Source organism: Vespula vulgaris, chromosome 9 (genome assembly GCF_905475345.1).
Source record: "Vespula vulgaris chromosome 9, iyVesVulg1.1, whole genome shotgun sequence".
NCBI lineage: Eukaryota > Metazoa > Arthropoda > Insecta > Hymenoptera > Vespidae > Vespula > Vespula vulgaris.
This window is the reverse complement of record NC_066594.1, coordinates 8287900-8300468: the sequence shown is the minus strand read 5'-3', so window position 1 is coordinate 8300468 and position 12569 is coordinate 8287900. Positions and strand designations below refer to the sequence as shown.

General features: G+C 37.9%; 1 protein-coding gene across 46 annotated transcripts in view; it reads right to left on the bottom strand.

Annotated features, from left to right (window-relative positions):
- The window catches only part of LOC127066024 (twitchin), a 64196-nt gene that overhangs the window by 26256 nt on the left and 25371 nt on the right, over positions 1-12569 (bottom strand). For 37 of the 46 annotated variants that reach the window (XM_050999164.1, XM_050999163.1, XM_050999170.1 and 34 more), the window contains 16 exons: positions 8077-8224; positions 7766-8002; positions 7562-7698; positions 5024-5101; positions 3972-4097; positions 3701-3845; positions 3354-3493; positions 3122-3266; positions 2887-3028; positions 2668-2792; positions 2223-2576; positions 1938-2144; positions 1539-1847; positions 868-1458; positions 468-773; positions 79-381 (listed from right to left, as the gene is read on the bottom strand). In XM_050999164.1, coding sequence (XP_050855121.1) covers positions 79-381; positions 468-773; positions 868-1458; positions 1539-1847; positions 1938-2144; positions 2223-2576; positions 2668-2792; positions 2887-3028; positions 3122-3266; positions 3354-3493; positions 3701-3845; positions 3972-4097; positions 5024-5101; positions 7562-7698; positions 7766-8002; positions 8077-8224 — 3493 coding nt within the window. Of the gene's footprint in view, positions 1-78; positions 382-467; positions 774-867; positions 1459-1538; positions 1848-1937; positions 2145-2222; positions 2577-2667; positions 2793-2886; positions 3029-3121; positions 3267-3353; positions 3494-3700; positions 3846-3971; positions 4098-5023; positions 5102-7561; positions 7699-7765; positions 8003-8076; positions 8225-10708; positions 10748-11585; positions 11625-12569 lie in introns of all 46 variants that reach the window. The other 9 variants (XM_050999212.1, XM_050999171.1, XM_050999184.1 and 6 more) reach the window with 5 other exon arrangements.

The window sequence follows — 12569 nt, the reverse complement described above, 5'->3', positions numbered from 1 at the left end:
AAAAGATGATATTATCTTTTTTATATTCTCTGTTTAATTATTATGAATTTTAAAAATATAAAAATATCAAGCTATTACGATTTTTATGTTTGCAAAGATGATTGTCAGTTGGTTCGCTTGGTTCTGATGGTCCAGCTTTGTTGTGCGCACGTACACGGAATTGATAAACCATTTTCTCCTTCAGACCCTCTACTTTAGCCTCCGGAGTGGCATCGGAGGTCTTCGTTACTTCTACCCAATCTACCGCGAATTTATCTTTCATTTCGACGGTATAATGAGTGATTGGTCGACCACCATCGCTCGAGGGTTTTTCCCATTTTAAAGAGACACTGACATTGTCGTAATCGAAAATGTCTGGCTTTCCAGGTTTTCCAGGCTCGTCTGAAAATCGAAAAATATCGAAAATCGTATAAAGCCGATAGAAGACGTTAAGTAGATTTCCCTTAAAAAATATATAGTTCTCTCACCGTATGGATTTTTGGCAATTATTGCCTCGTCAACTTCCAGAGGTTCAGATTCACCTTCTTTGTTAACAGCCTTAACACGGAACTTGTATTTCTTTTTGGGGGTCAAACCTGAGAACGTGAAACTATCTTCGTTCGGTCCGACTTCACCAGCCGGTATCCAACGTCCAGTATCCATATCCATTTTCTCCAAGACATATCCGGTAATTTCGGTACCGCCATCGTCGGCAGGCTTTTCCCATTTAACTTTGACGTGATCCGCGCGAACTTCTTCGACTTTCAATGGTCCCTTTGGCATCGATGGTTTATCTGTATAAAAATATTTCATCGTATTAGATCCGTTATATGACAAAAAGGAGAGAACGCGAGTTATTGCGTTGTCGCGGATAACAAGTAGGCTTACCGAGAACAACAACATCGGCAATACTCTCGCATGTACCGGAGCTGTTGCTGAGGACTAATTTGTACTTTCCAGAATCCGGTCTAGTAGTCTTTCTTACAGTAAGCACGGTATTTCTTTCGTATTTATCGATCGTGATCCTTTCGGCAGCATCTTGCACAAGTTCTTTTTCGCCGAGATACCAATGTACCTCTGGTTCGGGTTCACCGGCATACTTGATATCGTATTTGATAACTTGTCCTTTCTTGACGATCAAATTTGTTAATCCATCTCCGACGATGTAAGGTTTTACGAATCGGGATTTTGCTATAATAGGTTTGGTGGCGTCCGATGGTTCTCCAGGTCCAGCTTTGTTGACCGCACGAATTCTAAATTCATACTGTGTTCCTTCTTTAAGACCGTCGATAGTAGCTTCTGTGACATCTCCTTGGATTTCTTTACCCTTTACCCATTCCTTTCCAAATTTCTCCTTATACTCGATAATGTAACCAGTAATAGGTGCACCACCGTCATTTTCTGGCTTAGTCCATTTCAAGTCGGCGTGATCTTTGTCCCAGTCAGTTACATCCACGTTTGTAGGTTTACCAGGTTCGTCTACAGGAGAGATAATTACGATGAATGAAGTTCAACGATAAAGACTAAATAGAATAAAATAGTTACGTTAGTTTACGTACCCCAAGGATCCTTCGCTAGAATTGGTTTTCCAAACATAGCAGGTTCGCTAGAGCCAAGCTTGTTCACGGCTCGTATACGGAATTTGTATTCCTTCTTTGCTACAAGGTCTTCGACTTTGTAAACGCATTTTTCTCCTGGCATAACTTCTCCAACGCTATCCCATTGGGATTTCAAACTGAGATCGAGGCGTTCGATGACGTATTTTGTAATTGGAGAGCCACCGTCATCTTTGGACGGTTTAAAGGAAACTACGCAAGAATTGGCGAAGACATCGGTAACGTCTACGTCTTGCGGGGCTGATGGAACGTCTGTGAAATAGAATATTCGTGTAAACTGTGAAAGTCATGAAATAATATTAAAAAATAAAAGAACTAATAGATATGGAATACGAGTATTACCTTGCATGTTAATATTGATATCCTTAACTTCTTCGCCCTGATTATTACCGATTTTGACTTGATAAATTCCAGATAAATCACGCTGTGGTTTTTTGAATTTGTAAGTGACTTTGTCTTCGCCTACAACGACTTCAACGTCTTTGAGAGGCAACGGTTTGCCATCTTTCAGGAGCTTCGCTTCTATCTGGCTTTGTTTGGTGCCTTCGACTGGAATAAAAAGATGTAAACGATGTAACGTAACGCGAGAGAAGAGGATTGTATTATGCCTTTTAAAATACAACTTACTCTTGAAAGGCACAACAAAGACAATAGGTGCACTACACGGTCCTTCGACTTTGTCTGGTATGTCGACGATAGGTTTGCTTTCACCCTTTTTAACGGTCAACTTGCAGCTGCTCGTAAGTTGTCCACTCTCGCATGTAATTTCACCGTCGTCTGACATTTCGACCCTATTGAATACCAATTGATGTTTTCCACCACCAAGATTTTTAACTTCGATCCTTTCATCTGGCTCGATCGGTTTTCCATTGAAAAGGAAAACTGCCGGAGCAGTTTGATCTTGTAACTCTACGTCGAGTACGAGCTTCTCCCTTTCGATCGCGACGGTATCCTTCAACTTTTTGTTGAACCTATTGGCGTCTGAAAACGTTCGTTTGAAAAATATGATTTTTTCCATTCATTCAATTTTGTAGATATATTCCGAGAATTAAATTTGAAAAAAACAGCTTACAATTTATAACGATCTCAGCTTCGGTCTTATCAGCGTTGCTCATGCAAGAATAATTTCCGGCATCGGTTACCTTGCAATCTTTAATAATAAGTTTTCTCTTTCTACCCTCGGCCTTGATTTGTACTCTATGGAACAAGAATAGAAATTTAATTTTCGTAAACGATACTCGTAAAAATACCATTCGTGATATCATACTATAAACATCATCCTTCTTACTACCTCTTATCGGGTACTATCTCTTGATCGCCCTTGAACCATTTAACTTCGCCAGCTTCGTCATCGAGTTCGCAAACCAAAGTCAAAGTTTCCTTCTCTACTAGCTGTTGACTCTTCAGGACTTTAACGAATTTATAAGGATACTCTGAAATTGAAAGTGAGCGTATATTCTTTAATATGCTCTTTCGCCACGTATGGCGGATATTCGAAGATATTAATGGAAAGGAAATATAATTACCAACGACGGTAAGCACTGTCTCTGTTTTGTCCGTTTGCTTACTAATCTTACAAGTATATTCGCCGCTATCTTCTATAGTAGCACTTTTAATGGTCAATCGACAAACACCGGACATATCTTTGGAAATACTATAAACATCGCCATCCTAATTGAAGGAAAAAAATTTTCATCGTATTTCAATATCAGTACAATCTTAACACGTTTAATCTTTAAATCGAAGAGGGAGCGTTACCTCGAGTTTCGTTTTTCCTTTATACCACGAAACTTGAGCAAGATTAGAGCTAACTGTACACTCCATGTAACATTCGTGCTTCGTAAATCCACTTGTCTTCTTTGCAAGCGGTTTCGTGAATGAATATGTAGGATCGGGTTCTGAAAAAAATGTGTCAAGTGTCAGCAATGCATAAAATATAACGTTTTAAGGTACCATAAAGTAGGAAACGCTGAAAAGTTTGTAGACTCACTTTAGTTTTCGCTTTAGAAAATTATGGAAAGCTTGCAAGGTAAGTAATTAAACAAATTTGATGACATATAATAAAAATGAACTAGCGCGAGTAAATGAAATCGTTGATACTATACCCTCGACATTGAGAAAACCGGTACTCGAAACGCCACTGATCTCGATAGTATATTTTCCTGTATCTTCAACTTTAGGTCCTAAAATGATAAGCTGATAAGAATCCTCTTCGTTCTTGAATTTGTATTTCGCTGAGGGGAATAGTTCCTGTTGGAATTGCAACGAATATATTTGTTTATTTCGATGGTACGAGTACATCGTTAACAAATATAATTAGATTACGAAGATAAACGATTAAGTACAATGTAATCTTTTACTTGCTGATATACTTACGTCTTTTCGGAAGAACCATTTTGGTTTACAATTTGGTTTAGAAAAGTTAGCTTCGAAGACGACCTTTTTGTCTTTTCCTTCTTTGGCATACTGATCCACCAATGGCTTTAAGAAGCTCTCCGGTTTCTACGAAACAATAGTAGATAGATCAGTTCAAGATAAGGCTCGATATATCACTAACATTAGAAAAAGTCAAAAAATTCATCGCCTCTTTTGAGCGAGTAAGAATACGAAGAGCGACGAAAAAATATTAACAACGCTGTCCTCGTAATTTTTTCCAAAGCTGCAGAAAAATAAAACGATGAGAAAGAAAAAGAAGAAAAAAATATTGCATCACCGATTTCGCAGAACGACGTAGTAATATTTTTAAGCCTGCAACGTCATGCTCGTTAAAGACGCAGTTGAAAATGTTGTTACAGATTTATCAGAAGATTGATATCTTGTGAGGAAATCGTGCCGTCACATCTTGTCGAGATTTGTGATACGTGCGGAAGAATATAGGCATCGAAGAAGATATCGTTTAAACGCAAAAGACAACATCGAGGAAGAGATACGGTATAGAGATTCCAACGATCGGTCATCTTCTAAAATTCTACGTTTGGACGTTATCGAATATATAATATTTCTCTTTAGCAAATGAGCGAGATTTTGGATATTTTTGGAATCGCTATACCTAAACGAAAGTGAGATATAGTCAAAGTTTGCGGTGAGAATTGATAACTTTACAAAGAAATGTGAGAAAGTGATCTATGATCGTAGAAAGATGTTTCTGCTTAATTTGATAGATTGTGAAATAATTAATGGAAGTAAACGTGAAGATAGGACATTCCATGATGATAGTAACTGATAGTAACGATGACAGTTTCCAAAAGAGAAAGAGACGTAAAGTTGAGAAGAAATGCCCTTAGTGATGAGCCTTTAGCGAGAGTAAGAATAGAGTAGAACTTTTTAAGGCTCTCGTGTGATGCGACAGATAAACAGGCATTATATATATATATATATATCACGTGAAATCATAAAGATATATCACGCCATCGAGGAGCAGATCCAACCTCCATCTTGGTGAAGTGATGCAGCGTCGGCCAGTCGGGTATTAATTCTGCCAGAGAGGGCCTACGCGATCCACTATTCTAAAAATAATAAAATCCAACTGCAGTTAACTCTCGTGAACCCTTCGAGCGTGTTAAACAAATATAAGATAATCTTCATCGTGAGAAAATACTATCGGTTTGAACGAACGATAGCAACGCTACTTGAAATATCAATCGTTGCGCGACTTACTTTACTTCGATTCGTACAGTTTATAAAATGAACTTATTTTAGTTAGTGTCACAATATAGATAACTCTACAAAACGATAATTGATTAATATGAGTCAATGATTAAAATGATACAACACTATCAATACTGCTCAACCATATTGTTATAAACGTACGGTTTTCAGAAGCTGGCGTTTCGTTAAAAATATAAGCGCTGGCCAAAGCAATATTGATTATTAAAAATAATCGCACAACTCACGTATCGAATGATAATCAATAAGGCAAATCGAATAGTCAATGATGAAAGCTCATAGCGGGAGATTTCAAAGACACTTTCGACTTTGCTTAAGGACGATTGTAAAAATTCCAAGAATACAAAAATATATTCGGGTGAATTACAGTGATCTTGACGTGACCGAATGGTACAATGACTCTGAGTGACTAATTTCAGTGTGAAATGAATTGATAATTCACCAGAATACACGCGAAATGAAAATAATAAAAAGCCTGGCGGGGCATTGGCAGAGGCTTCATTTCGAGGCTGTTCAACTGGAATCAAGGAATGCGAGGAATATTGCCTTAAGATTTATCGCGAACCTTTTCCTTGACTCTTGCCACTAGTATCGGCCAGTCGACGATTAGCTCCTGCAAACTTGGCCTGCGATGAATGTCGAAGACGTCCTGCATGCGAGGCACACACACATGACCGTTAATTCCACTCTTACCAATCAAATACCGATTTTCAAGGAACTCGAATAACCGATTTTCTTCATCTATTTTCAATCTAGATCTTGCTCCGAAGCAAGCTAATGAAAAGGTATTCGCAGAGAAATATAATAATGAGACCGATAAATTCTGATAAACTCTTTCGTCTTTATCTCATTACGCGAGGGCTTGGAAAATATCGGTTTCGAGAGATCCTTCATGTTTTTCAACGATATGATTACAAATTTAGAGGTAATGCTTGCTCCTTTTCCCAGTTAAGTGTTACATTTACACGATGCATTCAATTTTTAATTGATATTAAGTACATTACGTTATTATTACACGTATATAACGTATCAAGCCGTTAGTCGAAGTAACACAAAGGAAATGAATTTTACAGTGAACAGAGTTATGAAATAAGTAAGGCGTTTACTATTATCCACGATTCGTTAAATCGAATTAAAAGTGATAAATCCACCAGTTTTGATGACGATGAAACATGAGATGTGAGATCTGATTCGATTCGTAGTTACGGATGAAAGTGCAACGTGTGAATTTGAAAATACACGAAGCCCAGCATTAACTCTAAATTATATAGTGAGTGCATGGGGGTAGGGGCAAGATAAAAATGATCGTATAGATTATTAAAAAAAGGAGAAAGATAAACAATCGTTCGTTATCCAACGTCGGTTATATCTAATCAATGTTGAATATTACCGGAATATTTCAAACAAAATGGTTCTAGCAGCTACCAAAAAATTGTTAATATAATGAAAAATGAATAAGGTGAACGTTTTGATTATAATCGATATGATGAAAAACGTCGTGCAAAGTAATGTGTCGGCGTCGTAACGACTCTTACAAATAAAATAACAAAAGTACGGAAGTGTAGACAAGACGGCGCTCGTACAAAACTCGGTCGACACGTATATTCGGCGCGTTTTCAAGGGGTAACGTCGTCATTTTGCAGGAATTACTACATAGGGTTGCTCGAAAACCTTGAGCCAGCTCCAGTTAGGTTCTTCCTTCTTGTCAAGAGGAATTCGATAGACTTCCTGACCCTCCGTCAAGATCACTATTTCCAACCCGTCTTGGTACCAGCTCCTTCCATGTAGTTCGCTACCATGCAGCTCGCTGCCATGCAGCGACTACGAGAAGTGTCAAATGTAGATAAGAAAGGAAGAAAAAGAGAAAGAAGAAACAACTGACAAAGTATCGTGAGATAGTTTTGAAACGTCACGTTTGGTAAAAGTACACCCTTCTTCGAAAATCTGCAAAAATTGTCAAGATGATTAGATCCAAGCTACCCTTCGTACTTGCCTTCATTGTCGTCACCCATTACTTGCTCCGAAAGAAACGAATCGGCAGCTTGGAACGATGTGTTGACAACAACGATGCATAATTCATTCGATATTCGTCTCGTGCACCGAGCTGTTAGTGACGTGTTATTGTACAATTTCACATCGGCACGATGCAATGTTTTTTTTAGCTAATTACAATGAAATGGTGCACGTGTGTGACAAATTTCTATACTCGTATAGAAAAATCGTATAGTATAATTATGTACCAGGATAACGTAGAATTAGAATTTAACGTACAGGGAGAGATGAAAAATAAGAATTATTACCCTTTCTACTTTCTTCAAAGCCGGCATGGGTTTCTCCACTTCCTTCAAATCTACCTTCTCCTGTTCCGCTTCCTCCCTCGCCCACTTTTGATATTTTCTCTTTTTCAACATTGCACGGAAATCCATGCCACTGGCGTCTGAAGAAAATTCATCGTGTAATATACAGGCAATGCAGACAATTGCGTTTCTTTACGCAATACTTACCGGATACGTAGAGCTGCATCTCGGCAGAATCCTCTCCATGTATATTGCTAACGACTATCTTATAGGTGCCTTCATCGTTGGGTTTCGTTTTCCTCATACAGAGGGTGATCGTATTGGTTTCCGTATCCGTGAGGAACTTGAAACGGCCACCTTCGATGATCTCGGTGATGCCCTTGTAGAACTTGAAGGTTGGCGCAGGCGTACCCTCCACCGCAACGGTGAGGTACGCCGTCGAATCTACGTTACGACAGAAGACGGTGAGAACCTTTCTTTGCCGTTAAAAATAAAAAAGAAAAAGAGAAAGGCATTACCTTCGACGGCGGAATACGATTCCTGGACGTCAACGATTTGCGGTGGTCCTGGTGGTCCAACATCTCGAAGAGGTGTGCTAGGTTGATTGATTTTATTCTCGAGGTCCGCCACGCTGGGTCTCCTTACGTCCGTGCTTGGACGACGCCTCTGTATTCATCATTCATTGATTATATCACTGATTTCATTTATCGCGAAAATATTAGCCAATAGTAATAGTTCTACCAAGCTTTATCGTAGGCATAAAGTACGCGATTTCGTACAGTGATCCGTCAAGATTCGTCAAATATTACGAATAAAGTGATTAGTGGTAGATTAAAACGACAGATCTCCATACGAATTCGCATCATAATTCTTTGGCATTGTCCACGATTAGATACAATTTAGTCACGGCAATAAGTCACAATGTTAAGTAAGCTTTTAATATCTACACGTTAGTCACATAAGTGAGTGCAATCCATTAGTGACACTAGTATACTCATCCTCTACCAGGATGCCTCTATTAGCACGATAGGAATAATACACAAAGGGAGGTGAACTATGGCGAATGCAAAAAGTATGATCGATCGATTAATTCATTAAACGGGTCGACGATTAAAGTCGATTGTTAAAATTTAATGACTCATCGAATGATCCTATTACACTTATTTTACAGCAACAATAACTTCAAGAAACTCGTATAAGTTCTCGAATTCATGAAGCCGACGGATGAATATATTTGGAACATATTAAACGACACAGGTGATTGGACACACTTGGAGTATGTGATGACAGGTTTCTATGTGTTTACATATTTATATGTTTCTGGAGATCGTGATGTGTCCTAAACACGCATGATATATGGATGATAAACGTTGTATTAGACGAATATATCATATGAAATTATTCGTGAAACGTGAAAGAAGATGTGTGTGATTTTCTCGATGATTTGGCGTACTGATAGAGAGAGATAGAGATAGATAGGTAGACAGATAGATGAAGAGAGGGAAAGAGAGAGAGAGAGAGAGCAAAGGAGAGAAAGAAAAGCAAAGGTCAGTTTGATTCTGAAGAACCTAAATTCCACTGTAAGCCATGAAGAAAAGAATAATCCGAAGAACCACTCAGTCAATACGCCATACTTTATTTTAGGTAATTAGATTTGATAGACTGACAATAAATTCATTCATTGATAGTGATATATGCAAAGAAAAACAAGCTGCTGTCAACGCGCTCGCTCTATGTTCTTTTATTAAATCGCTGATATTATCTAAAAGCTAAAAGGATATGTTTTATATTTGAGTGAGTTCTGTTTTCATGGGGTATGGTTAAAAAATTGAATTAATTGGTTAAAAGTATATCGTCGATAGATCGTCAAATAATTTATGAACGTCCAAATAATTCATAATATTTCGTCGTTGATTGTTAGATAGAGGAGATGACAGAGATGAGAAAAAAAAATGAGGAAAGATAGATTCGAGAAACGGGCTAATCGTCAAGAAACGATGTTATTTTACCACTTTTTACGTTGAAAGTATCTTTTAGTATACCAAACGGTTTTCTCAGGTTCCAATGAGGATGACAAACAATTTGTGGTTCTAAAGTCATCTACCAATAAATCGTACAATTATTTACAGATTATTTACAAAGAGATAAGATAAATCATATTTACAAACCACGGCCAAGACGAGAACATTCTAATTTTATTGTCGAGAAGAATTGTTGGTAAAGAAATAAAACGCCGATCGATATTGTTGATCGTAAACGCCTTGTCCGTGGCAATTATTATGTATATCGATGATCAGAATGCTTTCGACTAGATCTAATGCCAACAAATAAACGATGAACACGTAGTGTGAGCACGAAAATTATCCTTACATCTGTACTTAACGAATATACACGAAAAATTATTTTTGTTTTACACATATATTCATACTAAATCAAGCAGCAAATTTCTATGTACAATAAAGTGATACGATTTTATTGCTACTTGAATCACTAATGGTGGTACATCATTCGACATCGGGTTCTACAAAAATCGGGAACACTTCGGAATGTAAATGCAAATGTATATATACATGTGTATATACATACGTATTACACACACACACACATATATATATATATATACGTGTATGTATGTATGTATGTATATACTTTCAACGTGATACAAAAAAAAAAACAAAGTCAAACAAATGTACTAAAAAAAAAGCTAGCTTACCACCATTACTGTTATCCAATTTTCTCAAGGAATTAAATACATAGACGTATTCGCTCGAATTAAGCAGTATCTGTACAGCGGGCAGAACGGTCTGTTTAGCGCAGTAGTAAGACTCCGTATTTAGTCGGACGAACGTGCATTCGCGTCGGTTGCATTGCGTTGGAACCTTCGCGATTAATTTTTCATTTCGTTCGATCTCGACAAAGAACGAAGTCCAACAAAGACCATTTTATGTTGCTCTTTCTAAAGATTAATATATATATAAAATATATATATATGTGTATATAAATATTTTTATGAACAGGCACATAAATGATTTTGGAAGATCATCAATGGAAGAGATAGAGAAAAAAGAAAAAAAAGAAAAAAAGGAAATGAAAGGAAAACTCTATTCGAGATAACGTGCGCGACATATTCACGACGAATTTGGTGCTAACCTCTTTGTCCTGCAGTTCGCCTGGGCGCCCGTACTTATTCTGTTCGTGGTGCATGAAAAATAAAAAAATGTAGAGATAGAGATAGTAAGAAAGATCAATGGGGCGGGCTTGTAATCTGGTTGATGAGCCGTAGTCGATCGTCACGTATCGTAGCCTGTCCAAACAATAGTAAAGAAAGAAAGAAGACAGCAAAATGATGAAATATCATAATATCGTCGATATCCTAAAAATTGTATCTGTCGGGGGTTGCGGATGATAGCGTAAGAATGCGGTAGCAGCGGCAACGATAGTATATCAGCCCCAAAAAATTTAGCTAAAAAAGGTTACAAAATTATTATTATCATTATTGTCGTCTCGTGATAACGTGTCGTTACTTCTTGCAAGGGGCGAGGGCTTGGGGCGGCAAGGGCTTGTGCCATTGGGCTTGTTTTTAGTTGTCATTGTTACTTGAAACTTCATTATTTTGTTTGAGTACTTTGAGTAATTTGTCGTTAAGCTGAGCATGTACATTTAAGAAAAGGAATCACGTTCGCGTGGCGATCAATCAACGATTCTCGAAAGGTGCTCTAATTTCTTTGATCGCTGGATTCCATAAAAATGATCGGGCATGGCCAAACGATAAAAAATACGTAACGCAATTTGATCGCCAGACGAAGTGATCCACGATTTTCGATAAAAGTTCAATCGGAGGGATGAAGATTGCGAAGAATAAGAAATAAAATACATAAAGTATAGGGCAGGGCTCAAAGAGAATTGGGCAGGGTGTGAAACAATAGGAATAAGAAACAGTGCAGCTGTAAAACGATAAAATTGTAAAATGTTGCAGGTGATGGTACTTGGTAGGTAAGCTTTGTGTTATAGCGAACACAAATCTCACCTTAGCGTCCAACACCTCCCCGGGTCGTAACTTTCCCAACTGTAAAAAATCATAGATGCGGATATGAGCTTTTGACGAAAAATTTGTCGCGTTAGAAAAAAACTTTCTCCTTTCTTCCAAATGGTATCGACAAAGACCTTTCTTCGATCACGTCTTGACAAGAGTGCTATGTATCTATGTGGACGATGCGTAGAGTACATCGAGCGTTTTTATGTGAATGTCCATGTTCAAATTATTGTCGAGAATTTGTTAGTTATAGGAATTCGATAATAATGATAACCGATGTGAGAACAGATCGGAGGAATCGATAGAAAGAATTGTGTTTGTGTACGTAAAAATACGAACAAACGAGCGAACAGAGAGAAGAGAAGAAACGGAAAAAGACGGCACAATAAAAGAAAAGAGAAAAAAGAAACCATGAATCAAATGATACCTCTCGAGGAACGGACATAGACGAAAGGACGAAGGATATAGATTTGTTGTAGACAAACACAAGGTCATTGTTGCTATTCGAGGCTCGGTCTTACCATAGTATCGGGCGACACTATCAAACGTACGCTATTCCGATATAAGTGCGGTTAAAAATCAGTGATATATATTCGCATTCACATAGTAACGCCTATAGGCGATCATCGGACGATCCGTCACGACTTCGAATGCCTTCTTCCTCGAACGCATTTCGTTCTAATATAATTTCATTCGTTAGAAAATGAAAATAATTGAGTCTTTTGCGCTCGAGGAGAGGGCTTGCGCAAGCACGAGGCGTGTCTGGCGAGAACAGGAAAAATTGATCTCGAATAAATCTGGTATACAATGTTCGTAAAAGAGAATGAAAGAGAGAGAGAGAGAGAGAGAGACATTAATATCCAAGTCTCGCTATATAACGGACGATGATAACCCAGAGAAATCACCATTCGTCCTTCCTCCTGATTAGCTTGGAATTAATAGCGACAAGTCTTGCAGCGAGCAAAATGTAACAAGTGT